The sequence below is a fragment of the Cucurbita pepo genome, chromosome 11 (genome assembly GCF_057944985.1).
Source record: "Cucurbita pepo subsp. pepo isolate OVF chromosome 11, ASM5794498v1, whole genome shotgun sequence".
Taxonomy (NCBI): domain Eukaryota; kingdom Viridiplantae; phylum Streptophyta; class Magnoliopsida; order Cucurbitales; family Cucurbitaceae; genus Cucurbita; species Cucurbita pepo.
In genome coordinates, this window is record NC_141808.1 from 4,552,751 (window position 1) to 4,565,609 (window position 12,859).

The 12,859-nt window shown below is 38.3% G+C and overlaps 1 protein-coding gene across 4 annotated transcripts; it reads right to left on the reverse strand.

The window, feature by feature from the left end:
- Nucleotides 1-290: 290 nt before the first annotated feature.
- Nucleotides 291-8,377, reverse strand: LOC111805164 (putative lysine-specific demethylase JMJ16). Of its 4 annotated transcripts, XM_023690089.2 has the most exons (13): nt 7,940-8,376; nt 7,112-7,168; nt 6,694-7,006; nt 6,537-6,608; nt 6,225-6,302; nt 5,580-6,104; nt 4,217-4,444; nt 3,842-4,003; nt 3,275-3,643; nt 1,792-3,046; nt 1,608-1,711; nt 1,064-1,261; nt 291-903 (listed from the first exon to the last, which is right to left on the reverse strand). In XM_023690089.2, the coding sequence occupies exons 3-13, from the start codon at nt 7,000-7,002 to the stop codon at nt 592-594; spliced, it is 3,612 nt and encodes a 1,203-aa protein (XP_023545857.2). In that variant the 5' UTR covers nt 7,003-7,006; nt 7,112-7,168; nt 7,940-8,376; the 3' UTR covers nt 291-591. The 4 variants fall into 4 exon arrangements, with proteins under 4 accessions (XP_023545857.2, XP_086984616.1, XP_086984615.1 ...); XM_087128490.1 differs by lacking the exon at nt 7,112-7,168 and having other exon boundaries at nt 7,940-8,377; XM_087128489.1 differs by lacking the exon at nt 7,112-7,168 and having other exon boundaries at nt 6,694-7,111; nt 7,940-8,377.
- Nucleotides 8,378-12,859: the final 4,482 nt, after the last annotated feature.

Here is a 12,859-nt window from a genome sequence, read left to right on the forward strand (position 1 = left end):
AGTCCTGTCTCGAGATCATGAGATCGCGCTTCTCCTCCCTTTTCTTTCTTTCTTCTTTTTCCGAGTGAATCCCGGAGAAGGTCTTTTGGGTATGATTGTACATACTTATGATGCACCTCCAGCAATTATTACAAGATATTTATGATGCACATTCAGCAATTATTAGGAGACAGTTACATTGACACGTAGTGACAAGTTATTAGAAAACATGTAAGATAAAAGAACATACATGTCTTGTAACAACGATTAGCTAGAACTTATGGGTATCCAAAGTATATAAGCAAAGAATGTAAAAGAAATTGGATTTTATTGAATTTGAACACAAAAGATTTGACTTGTTCTACACTAAACCTTTAAATAATTAAAAAAGTTATGAGAGAATGTGTATTATACGTATTGGGTATCATCACCTTACACTCTAATCCCTTTTTGGAACTTAGAATATGAGCATAAGAGATTAAAAGAAGCATGTACAACAAAAAAGGACCTCATCCTGATACCCACCACCATCCCTCTGTATTTACACAAAATTCTGATTAAAGCCGCCCTATTTCAGTCGAATCAATCAAAAAAGAAAAACCGAACAATGAATCATCTTCGATGACTTTGAATCTCTTCGTTAAGAAGCCGAGTCAACGCGCCTTGATCGACCGTTGCCCTACTACTATCATTTAAAACGGTATAGAGTAAGTTTAGTTCATCAATGTTTGCCTTCTTCAACAATCCCCTAAGTACTATTATATCGACTCCAGCTTGCCTAGGATCGACCCCCCTATGGTTCCTTTCGGTCGTTTTCATTTCTGTCGATTGAGACAGTTGTGTACTATGTACGTGAGGCCGAGAATAGGGCCGAGAGTCCCAATACTCGCAACATACTCGATTTCGATCCATTGCCTCAATGGCCTGCATAAGTAGAAAGCAAATGCACCTATATCAAATGCATGAAAAACCATGAATAGGCAGAGTTCACAAGTTCTCCTTTCGGAACAAGCTCATTGCGAGTTTTCGACAATGTCGGTCGGTCGTCCATGAGGTATCGAAAGTTTTTAAGTAATGGGTTTACCTGCACGATTGCCGGTGAAGTGAATCCGAACATTTCTAAGCCATCTAAGCTCCCAGGAGGCTGTAGAGGAGGAAGATTCATTCTACCCAACTTATGTTGCTTTGCAATTTCCTGATTAACTCGATCTCGAACCAGCTCCCAACATCTAGCAGCAGAAACATGAACGAATACCTCGGATGGACAATGCTCCAAAACAACCTGTCAAGATATTAAAGAATCTAAGTACGATACATCTCCGGCGACGATCAAAGATCGCACATTTGAACAATCAGACAGAAGATTACACGACCGACACGAGAGGGTGGAACTCGATTGCAGTTCAATAAAAGAAAATCACGCAACTACAAGACTCCCAACGGAAGAGAGGTGGCTGGCCTTAGCCATGGCCTAAATCATTTGAACTTGGAAACAGGCACAAAATAATGACCAAAACACGACACGAAAGGCCACTCTCTGTGAGCCGAGATGAAGAAAACTCTGACTATGAAAAACGACCACGACGAAAAGCAGAAAATAGCCCTATCCGAGAAGCTCCTAAATTTACCATGAAAAGAGGTCCGTCCCGACCGACGTCTAGAATTTCAGAAACGTAGTAACACAAAGTTGATGGATCTAAAACGCTTATATACTTGACCCTGCTCTTAAATCCTGCAAAATACAACATAAATATCTGGTCAAGATCTGTCTTTCAATATCTAACTAAAACACGAAAGCAGAGATTTTAATACCTTTCGGAAAAATGGCCCGACTGTTCGACCAAGACTTTCCTGAGAGCACGGTTCCATATTCTAAAGGCTCTACGTTGCAGTTAATTCTCCGAACTAGCTTCGCCATTCGAGGACCCTTTTGCCTCAAGAATCTGTCCATATTAGCTTGATTGCAGGACAAACTTGCAGTGGTTCTACTAGGGTCTAACACACAAGAGGTAGCACTTGTTCCCACGTTTCCATGCTTACCCTCATTCGGTTTTCCCGAGCCACAAGTCTGTGATTTTCGAGAATCGATATCCGTTGAAGCTGAAAATACTTTATTACTATGACCTAACCCAGCTTCTGAAAAATTGTTGTTCTGAATAGCATTAGCTGCGTTTCTATTCAAAGGAATAACGCTCGATTGGCAATTATTCGATTTTCTTTCACTCAACAAGTTGACTTCCTTTTCTTCGATGGCCGTTGCATCAGTCACCGGGCTGTGCAGACTCGTATTATCATTGTAGTTGCACAGGCTAGCCTTAGAATCAATATCAGCGAAACGATTTGAAGTTTCGAGCGGCTTTACTGATAAACTTTCAGCTACGCCATTTGAAATCGTCTTCTTATGCTCATCACCTTCATCATCACTCAGTAGTATCACATTTTCAGTACACATTTTATCCAAATTCAGAGCATTTGTATCCTCCTTACAGGACTGCGAATCGGTATGCCTCGAATTCGTTGCCACAAGGTCATGGTTTTCATTTTTCACCTCAGATTTATAATTTTGCTGCTCAACTACCTTTCCCGAACCGTTAACGGTAGATAACGTTTTGGCATGATGAGAAGCGCTGTCAATAGCCGTTAGAGCGGGCAATAATGAAGATTGCCTCAAGATTTCTTTCCATTGAGGCTTCCCAAGGGCCATGGTTGATGATTGAGTACTCAACTCCCTTGACGTACTGAGCGCCAGACCGAGATTCTGCCTAGCCCACCGGTATACTGCACTTAACTTACCCTCCAATGCTTCAAGAAGAACGTTCAATTCGCTGATGTCGTAGCGGAAGAGAAAAATTCTCTTCTCCCAAGCACAAGAACACAACTGCTTTGCATGATTCAAGCATACATATTTATCCGGTGAACAATGACACCCGACGGCCGACAGATGCAAGTCAAAGAGGCATGAAATGCACTCTCTCTCGTTAGAGGCGTCAAAGTTGCTCTCCATCTTAATTGCCGTTGAAGAACTGCAAGGAAGGTTCCTCCTTGCACACTCCATCTCGACACGAGTCTGCCAAACAAAACAATTTTTAGGGATGATATGAATATTCAACTCCGAACGTTGTTTGAAAACGATAATAGAACTCATACTCGATTCATTCATGTCTCTTAGAACTACGAGTTTTAAAATTCGTGAATTCAGACAATAGCAGCCAAGTACGTTTATCATACATGGACAAAGAAACCTCTTTTCCGATAATCCGTAACTATGAGTGACCGGGAGAGAGAAATGGTTTACCTTGAATGCTCTTGCTAAGACGCCATCTTTTCCGCAAACATTATTCCATCTCAAGTTATCCAAAGTATTTTTTTTCAGAAAATTTAGTTCCCAATGTGCCCTCACAGCTTCTCGTGCGGCGCCAAGCAATAGCTTATCGTGGGAAATAGTAGTTCTTCGTCCCTGTTCACGATATAATTCTACAGCAATTTGACCATGGGGCAACCAGTCGACTGGAGCTACATTAACTGCCTCTGCACAATTGAAACCGCTGTTGAATCCCGAATGGTATGCACGAGGGAAGGTCAAAACGAACTCTCCGGGATTCTGAATACACCTATATACGGGCACACCCTCGGTTTTCAATATAGATGGAGAAAGTTGTGTAACCTGCGCACGGATAGAAGTTTAGACGAACATTTTGGCCAAACATAATTACGAAAAATCATATTTTTGCAAATATTATTGCCATTTTTAATACACACTACTACATACTAATCTAAATGTGACAAAACTTGCACTGCTTTCTGCTTGGGGGAAAAATTCCATATAAACCGACGACATTATCAGATTAGCGAAGGAACTTGCCAGTTTATGGAGTAAATCGGGCTGTTCTTGAAAGAGGTCAGGTAAATGCTTTTTCATAGCGTCTTCTAGTTTACTGGCACCGTTTCCTGGAACACCATACCAGACTTTGGGATCGCCCCAGTGCATGTAGTTCAGAGAGTAGAGGTGGTGATCTTCAACGTGCTGCAAATTGAAGCGAAAAATCAAAACATAAGCGATCAATTCAAGCAATTATCGAAAAGAAATAAACTAACACTTCATGCCAGGGATTTTTGTGTAGTAATCTACAAATTTAATGTTCATCAGCCTTCACGTCATAGTTTCGTTCAAATAAATGAAGAAACAAAAGAGGACCGACAAAAAGAGTCCACAAAACGGAGACACAAGTAGCCTCACCCAGCAAAATGACGAAAAGCACATCCCGATATACAGCCACGGTACCAGGACTCCAGATATATTACTGTTCTCATAGCTAAGAACTGATCCAGGAAGCTTCGGAAAGTTGTTGAGGTTCCAGCCAGATTTTACGTACTTCTCTTCATCTGATGTCGAGCCCTCTTGACTGCAACTCTTCGGAAAACCGCTGCCAAACTCTCCAGTTTCCAAATCAGCCCCATAGAGAACCTAGCAAAGAGAGAAACCAGAAATTTTAGATCACTGAACAAGGGTAGTACAAATAAATTACAAGTTTAGTCCCTTAACTTTCAGATTAGCATCGGTCGGTGCCTAAAGTTCAAAAAGTGTCTAGTGGTGTGTCTGTTTGGTCCGTGAACTTCCAACTTTGTTTCAAATAGGTCCCTAAATTTTCAAGTGTGTTAGAGATCCTTGATCTATACAACGTTTTTTAAAATTCATAGTCCTACTAGACACAAAATTGAAAGTTTAGAGATCTATTAAATCTAAAATTCAACTTTATATCTAATAGATCAATTAACTTTTATAAACTTCAAACATGTCAAGATCTTAAAACAAAATTGAAAATTTGAAGACCTATTAGACACTTTTGAAGTTCAGGGATCTGTGAGCCCACATGAAACGGCTCAGGCTCACCACTAGCAGATATTGTCCTTTTTGGGCTTTCCTTTTCAAGCTTTCCCTCAAGGTTTTTAAAACGCGTCTACTAGGGAGAGGTTTCCACACCCTTATAAAGAGTGTTTCGTTCTCCTCCTCAACCGATGTGGGATCTCACAATCCACCCCCCTTCAGGGCCCAGCATCCTCGCTGGCACTTGTTCCTTAATGTGGGACCCCCACCAAATCCACCCCCCTTCGGGACCCAGTGTCCTTACTGGCACACCACCTCGTGTCTACCCCCCTTCGGAGAACAGCCTCCTCCCTAGCACATCTCCCGATGTCTGGCTCTGATACCATTTGTAACGATTGAGGCCCACCGCTAGCAGATACTATCCTCTTTGGGCTTTCCCTTTTGGGCTTTCCCTCAAGGTTTTTAAAACGCATCTACTAGGGAGAGGTTTTCACATCTTTATAAAGAGTGTTTCGTTCATAGACCTTCCTTCGACAGATTTAGCCACTTCCGAATTGCGCGAAGCGCATGCGGAATAGACAGGCAACAAAAAAAAAAAGAGTGGAGACCCGTCAACTAGGAAGGAATTTTGTCTATTGATTTTTGACGTTATACACATTTTAAGGTACCGGGATCTTGTAGACACAAATTTGAAAATTCAGGAACTAATTAAACCAATAAATAAATCTGCAAGCGAAAAACAAAAGAATTCCAACATTAAAACTCAAATACAAACCTCAATCTCCTCCGTTGGTTTCTCTACCATCCGCCAATATTCGCCCTCGATATTTTCCAAAGATGGTTTCCAATGTTCGTTCTCTGGCAGCATGGATGGGTTACAACCCTTTGAAGTATCATCGAGTGGTTTACTAAAATACTGAGACTTAAAGTCGTCTGCATATTTTTGAAACAAAGCTAAAGAAAAATCTGGACCAGGATCAAATCCAAATCTTTCTGCCTCATAAGGCCCAGCATCTCCATTTATTCCATTTAAGATGGTAACATCGACCCCCTTTCGATTACCCCTCCTCCTTTTCCTCCTCATCTGACTGCAAAACCGAGAGTTCTTTCTTAGTGAATCTCGGTTTTGAAGCTTATCAATCCTTTGGACACGCGTTGCAAATTTAGAACTCTCCCAAATATGTTTCTGCTTCAGGGGACATGGAGGCTTCCAAGAAGAAGGCGGGACAATACGACAAATCCCATATGGTTCTGCTTTTGCTCGAATGCTCGCTATATATGTCAAAGTATCTCCAAATTCCTGCCATAGTTGTGACAGTTTCGGATATCAGATAATTCACAACAATAAACTTAAAAATCACTTCACAGAAGTAGAGGGAAAAATGTGATGATACACGAATCCAGAAGCACTGATAAACACCTCTTCAGTTGGATAAAACACAGGTGCATCCTCGAGATTTGGTCGGCACGATTCTTCTGGACGCCATCTTGCAATAACCTGTTCAAGATTCTACTCGATCAAACATTCTCAAGAAAAGGTATTGATAGAAAGAGCAGCAAAAATGGGTAGTAGGTCAGTTCAAGCTACTAGCCTTTCCCACTATTCTTTGAACTCAAAACCCGGTGCCTGATCGATTTATGTTTCAAGCTAAATTAAGAATTGTGCTTAAAAGTGAAAAAGCGATATAATAAATTAGAAAAGTTGTAAATGAAGGTTGATTCGAGTGATGACCTTTTGGCAATTATTACAATGTGGACATCCACGAATGACTCCCTTCGAAAGAGAAGGTCTTAAAGAAAAGTTCTGCAACCGAAACCAAAGGAAATCGATATTAAACCATAATGCAGAATATCACAACAACAATGAAAGAGAACAACCAAAAACCAACCTGATCTAGATGCTTTGTATCAAGCTCGTCATCAGAGCAGTAATCATATTGTCTATAGTTTACACATGGTTTACGCCGAAGGGATCTCGTTACTTTTGCAACATTGGCAACTTCTACCTCACTTTCCACTTTAACTGGCTGTGATTCAGAGACGGTTGCCGACACACTAGCAGGGACACAACCGTCTTGTTTTTCATGATCCTGCACCTTCCCTAGAGAAAAGGATATATATGACTCAAAACCTGGTGGAACCGATGGAAAATCATCGCTATCTTCTTCAACGCAAGCTCTTATAAGCTTTGTCCCCATATCACTGTCCACGAAAAAAAGTAACGATATTCTTCGAAGTGTTCACTATACAAGGAATTCATCAATCAAAACAATCCCACATCTAACTTTTGAGCTACAAACAGCTTACCTGAAAACAGAGCAACTATGTCGTATGTAAGAAAAACAGTATCCAGTACCACCACATCTGCAAGACGAATCAAACAACTCAGCCCTCCCCACTCCCACCAGAAGTAATATCATCGACAATTTCAGCTCACGAAATAGTAACTCGCAAAGTTATAAAATCGTAGAACGATAAACATGTTCATTTCAAACTCAAACAATCATCGCCATGAACAAAAACAAGCACTTTGAACACTAAAAGAAATGACAATATATATCGAACAATCTCGAGTAATAAGACACATTCTCGTAAAAACCAAATAACTGATCAAGAACAAACGACGACGGCGAAAAAGAAAACTGAAGAACATCATATACTTCCCCAATCTACATATAATATGATCATGGGACATACCATCCAGATAATAATAATAAATAAGCTTTTCTTTATTTGGTTACCAAATGAGGCAGTAACAACAACTAAGAACATGGCACACTTTTCATAAAATGAATGAAAAAAAAAGGATCAGAAACTGAGAATTTTGGTTAAAATATTACTAACAGAGCTCACAGAGATTGGCCAAAGCAACAACACAGTAACATTCATGCAACCCAGAACAATCCAACGAAGACCCATTTTTATATTTAAAAAAAAAAAAACAAAACACTCGATCAGGAACAAGGAAAACCTAAATTAGGACAAAAAAAGGGAATCAAAATCAAAACTGATGAAGGGATTGTTAGAACCCTAATGATCCGATCCAACCCTAAGAACTAATCCAACAAAAACGACCATAACAGTAATTACCCAAATAGAACAAAGAAAAACCCAGATAAGACAAAGAAGACAAACCTTCCAGGGCATGCCCTAGACAATCGAGTCCACGAAAATTCACCAAGAATCCACGGAAGTTTAAGAGAAGATTAGTAGCTTTTCACAGCATCCGGAAGAATGGAAATAGATTTCATTGAAACAACCAACCCAGAAAAGAAAAAGAAAAAAAAAAAAAAACCCTAAACTCAAAAAGGGGTAAACTATGTATACCTAACAGATTAAATGCCCCTTTTCTCCATGGTTTTCTTCTGGGTTTAATTAAAATACTAAGCCATTACAAAAGAAAGAAGAAACAAAAGGAGATTTTGGAATTAGGGATTTGATTAATGGAAATTAAAAAATGTAACGAGAATTTAATTCAGATTAATTCGTTAAATTTTGTGTTTTTTCTTCATCTAGGGAAGGGAAGGGAAGGCGAAGGGGAGAGGGAGTGTTAAAAGGGATGAGCGTTTCTTAATTTGGTCAAAAACAAAAAAATAAAAAAAAATAAAAAATAATAAAAAATATTTTGATATATTTTGATATATTTTTTTCCATTATTTTGTCTATTCAAATCAGGGAAGGAAAAAGAGGAGGAAAATGTCTGTGTGGGGCCCACAAATCGTACACGTGGAATGAACCTTGTGTCGTAACGTGGAAGATTTGTGATTTTTTTTTTTTTTTTTTTTTTTGACAAAATAAAATTATTAAGGCTAAGTTCATAAAATAAATTAATATGATATTTAATGATATGTTAAAACATGAATAAAAGAAGTATATTTTAACGTGTTCAAATGATTTGAAAATTTGGTCGATCTGAATTATCTAACCCGAATCGTAAAGGTTGAGTTGGGTTATATTTTTTTTCTTCCGTTTGGGTTGGATTTAATTATTGGATAATTAAAAATCTGGGTTGATTCGGGTTTGATAATTTTTTGGTCGGGTCAACCCGCTTAACCTAAAAATAGGGCTACAACTCGATCCTATAAGGATTGGTGACAATAGGAGTTGATAAAAGTAGGGGTTGAGTGTCACGATCGTACATTTTCAATTGTGTGGTATCGTGATCATGACACGCTCATGACAAGTTTGGAGGGAAACTCAAACCTCATATATATTTTTGTCCGTCTTTGTAACTTTGTCAGATCTTAAGCGAGGTTTGCCTTCACCAATCGAAAGAATCTAAGTTTGTTTGATCACTCACATTGTCGTATGGCATGTTCGATTGTCTACAATCTAACTGACTTGTCTCTACACTAGGGCAAGTCTTATGGCTGAACCTTGTCTTTACTCGAGGTCAAGGTCTCTCGTATGCAATGTGGCATCTCGTATTGTCAACTTGGTTCCCAATTACACATGACATACATGTCTAGATGTCATCGTCCATCATAGCTCACTCGGTCATGCTCGTTGAGAAAAGACCCATCTCGCGAACATCCAACCGTTAGGTTCTATTGATGCATTGGACCCTTTAAGTCCATGTCAAATCATTTACGGACCCTGTATCGGATAGCGGGTGCATATACCAATTTTCAACACATGGGCAAGGGCACAATGTCGGCACTATGACACCATCCTTGAAACACCCATATCAAAACAAGTCACCCAAGACATTTGTCTCGCAATGCTCGCCCTCACTACGACACACATATGTGCCATAAGATAAGTTCACTTAGGCCACAAGGCCCATAGGTCTTAGAGAGCACACCATGTCTCCCCTTAAGTTTCATTTTGATGCATTTTCAATTTTCTTGGAGTAGACTGACTTTGGAAACTTGATGAATGAGGCCTCACCCTCTAAAATAGATGTGAGTTTGGGATTTATACCATAAAGTCCGGTAATTAGTTATATAATTTTTAATAATAATTTTGATTATTTTATTTACAATTTAATATTATCCATTTTATAAAAGATCCAAAGTTATTATTGTAGTCTTGAACAATATGTAGTTAACATACGGTAGAATTATGTTCAAGTATTAACCTAAATAGTCTATAGTATATGGATGACGTTGGGTGTGTTACTCTAGTTGTAACGACCCTAAATTTCCACATACTCAGAGTCGCTACTAACGTCTCATTCTCATCCATAATGCGGAAATAGAACTCTTACATGAACATCATTTATAATCTAAACTTCGAAAAAAACATTTAAAACAACTTCTTCTCTCGAAAACACAGCCATGGTCTTACGTATTTAAATACGAAATACTAAAATTTAGAGAGAAAAAAAACAAATACAAAATAATTAAAAACAATGAAATGCAAAACAACTATTCTAACTTAAAACTAGAAATTTAAATATGAGTCTACCCTATCTACGTGTCATAGTTTCTGCTCGCAATGTCGCCGTCCTCTGTACAAGCGCGCCTTGCCTTTATCTGAAAAATGACGTGGCACACGACCTAAGTATTTCGAAGAATATTCAGTAAGTGGCCCCACTATAAGGGGCCATGCAAATGCAAACACATACAATCATGATTTAGGGACCTATCTCTAATCATCATAAGGGTGGCCTCTAGTCTCGGACAAATTAGATGTGTAGTACTTCCCTACACACGATTCACACGTGCGAGTGTGAATCTCCAGGGCGCTCGCACACCCCCTGGACCCTATAGTCGAGCTAATCTCTAGCGACGGCCGAAGGTCAGCGGAACCCCATAGTGTCATGCGCCTCATGAACACCCTCATCTGTGCCCATTCGCACTCATCATCATACTATGCGCGTTCGCACTCGTCATCTCTAGGGGAAGTAGCCCTATGCTTATGAACATACAATATGCATGAGGTCCCTCTAAATCCATCCTAATGTCTCTTCTGACACAACCTTCTAGTTTCATCTCTTTGTTACTCTAGGTAACACATACTCGTGGATATTTATATTAATATCATTTTCATGCTCTTTGGGTTGTGTCCTATGTCGATCTAACGACATGATGCAATATGACATTCATCATCATATAGCATGCTCAATATGGAAAACATCATCATATTAAGGTAAACATCATGCAATCATCATACTCATCATATTGCCATAAAGTGCATAAAGCATACAAGTACGTCATTCATCGAAATATATATATACTACGCAGATCATCAAGCATCATAACTCATACATCTTCATAACTTATACATCATCATACACTCGTACATTATCATATACTAGTGTACGACATCATACGGTACAGCTCATACATCGTCATAACTCATACATCATCACATACTATCATACGACATCGTACGACATAGTTCATACATCGTCATAACTCATACATCATCACATACTATCATACGACATCGTACGACATAGTTCATACATCGTCATAACTCATACATCATCACATACTATCATACGACATCGTACGACACAGTTCATACATCATTATAATTCATACAATTTTTAGTCTATCATATAGTAAGACCACTTACTTGGTTGGCCTTAGCCGGAGTACTCCCTAATGTAATTAACGTAAGCTCCCATTCTTTGTGAGCTACTCCAAATGTTGCCGGGGTTCACTTCCTATCGCACCGTTCGTCATCCTTTGGTTAGTATTTCACATTTTAATTAATAATCCAACTAAAAATGTGAAATACGACTCTAAAACGACCACAATAAAAATCGAATTTCATGTTTTCATTGTTTCTAAATTGTATTAGGCAATAAAACTTAAATTAGAAATATGTCAATATTATTAATATTTCATGCGGCTTGGATCATTCGATCCAAATATGGTTGGTTATAATATTATATTTAATAGGCACAAGTTATAATAATTTTTCATATCTTCCATTTTTTCACCGTCACTCTATTTATCTCCTCATATTTTCGTTCAGTTTACAATTATTGTTCTGCCTAGTTTAATTGATTCTGATTTTGTTTTCTTTCCTAAAAATATCAAGAATGAATCATCAATTTTTTTTTTAATTATGTTTACGGTACTTGCCATATCGGATTTCCTCTTCTTTCCTTAAAATGTTTATGCAATTAACCGAAATCATTTTCAATTGATTCTAATTTTCTTTTCTTTCCTAAAATTTATGAACGGAGCCCATTTTAAATCATTTTAATTTTCTTTCTTTCCTCTCTTAAAATCTTCCTCTCTTTAGTTTCTTTTCTTTCCTAAAATCTATGAACGGAGCCCATTTTAAATCAATTTAATTTTCTTTCTTTCCTCTCTTAAAATCTTCCTCTCTTTCGTTTCTTTTCTTTCCTAAAATCTATGAACGGAGCCCATTTTAAATCAATTTAATTTTCTTTCTTTCCTCTCTTAAAATCTTCCTCTCTTTCGTTTTTTTTCTCTTTTAATTCTTTTTTTTTTTAATTCTATTCTGAGGTTTTCTATTGGCTTTGTTATTTACAACGTTTAATTCTATTCTCACATTTTCTACCGTTTGTTATTGTCACAATATCTCATGCTAAAAAGGTGTGAATAAATATGAAATTATTATTACTCACAGAAAAAATGATATAGGGACAACTAAAATAATGGTTTTACCGAGAGTGACGCTCCTACTTAAACTCAAATAAATTCTATAAATAACCCCTACAAATACTCACCTTAAATACACATTTACGTTGACTCCTAATCAAAATGAATACCTCAACAACTTGACTAATTCCATCTAACAATATAAGTTGCACTAATTTTGACAGCCTCCCTTAGTGCAAGCTTATTTCTAACTCCGAGACTACGAAGAAATTCAACTTGGTGCAACCGTATGTCTGCCCATGGACTTCCATTATCTCACTGGATCCTTGACTAGGAACATATATGGCCCTCAACAATTTGATACACCCGACTCCATCAAATTTTCTGATCTAAGTGCCACAATCGTTCACAGGTTGCCATACAAGGGCATCGCATGCCACCCGCTTTCTCTTTTCAAGGGGACCTGTGCAAATGGGAGTAAGAATGGCGAGAAACAACCCCAAGTCCATGCGAAATCCACCCAAATTAT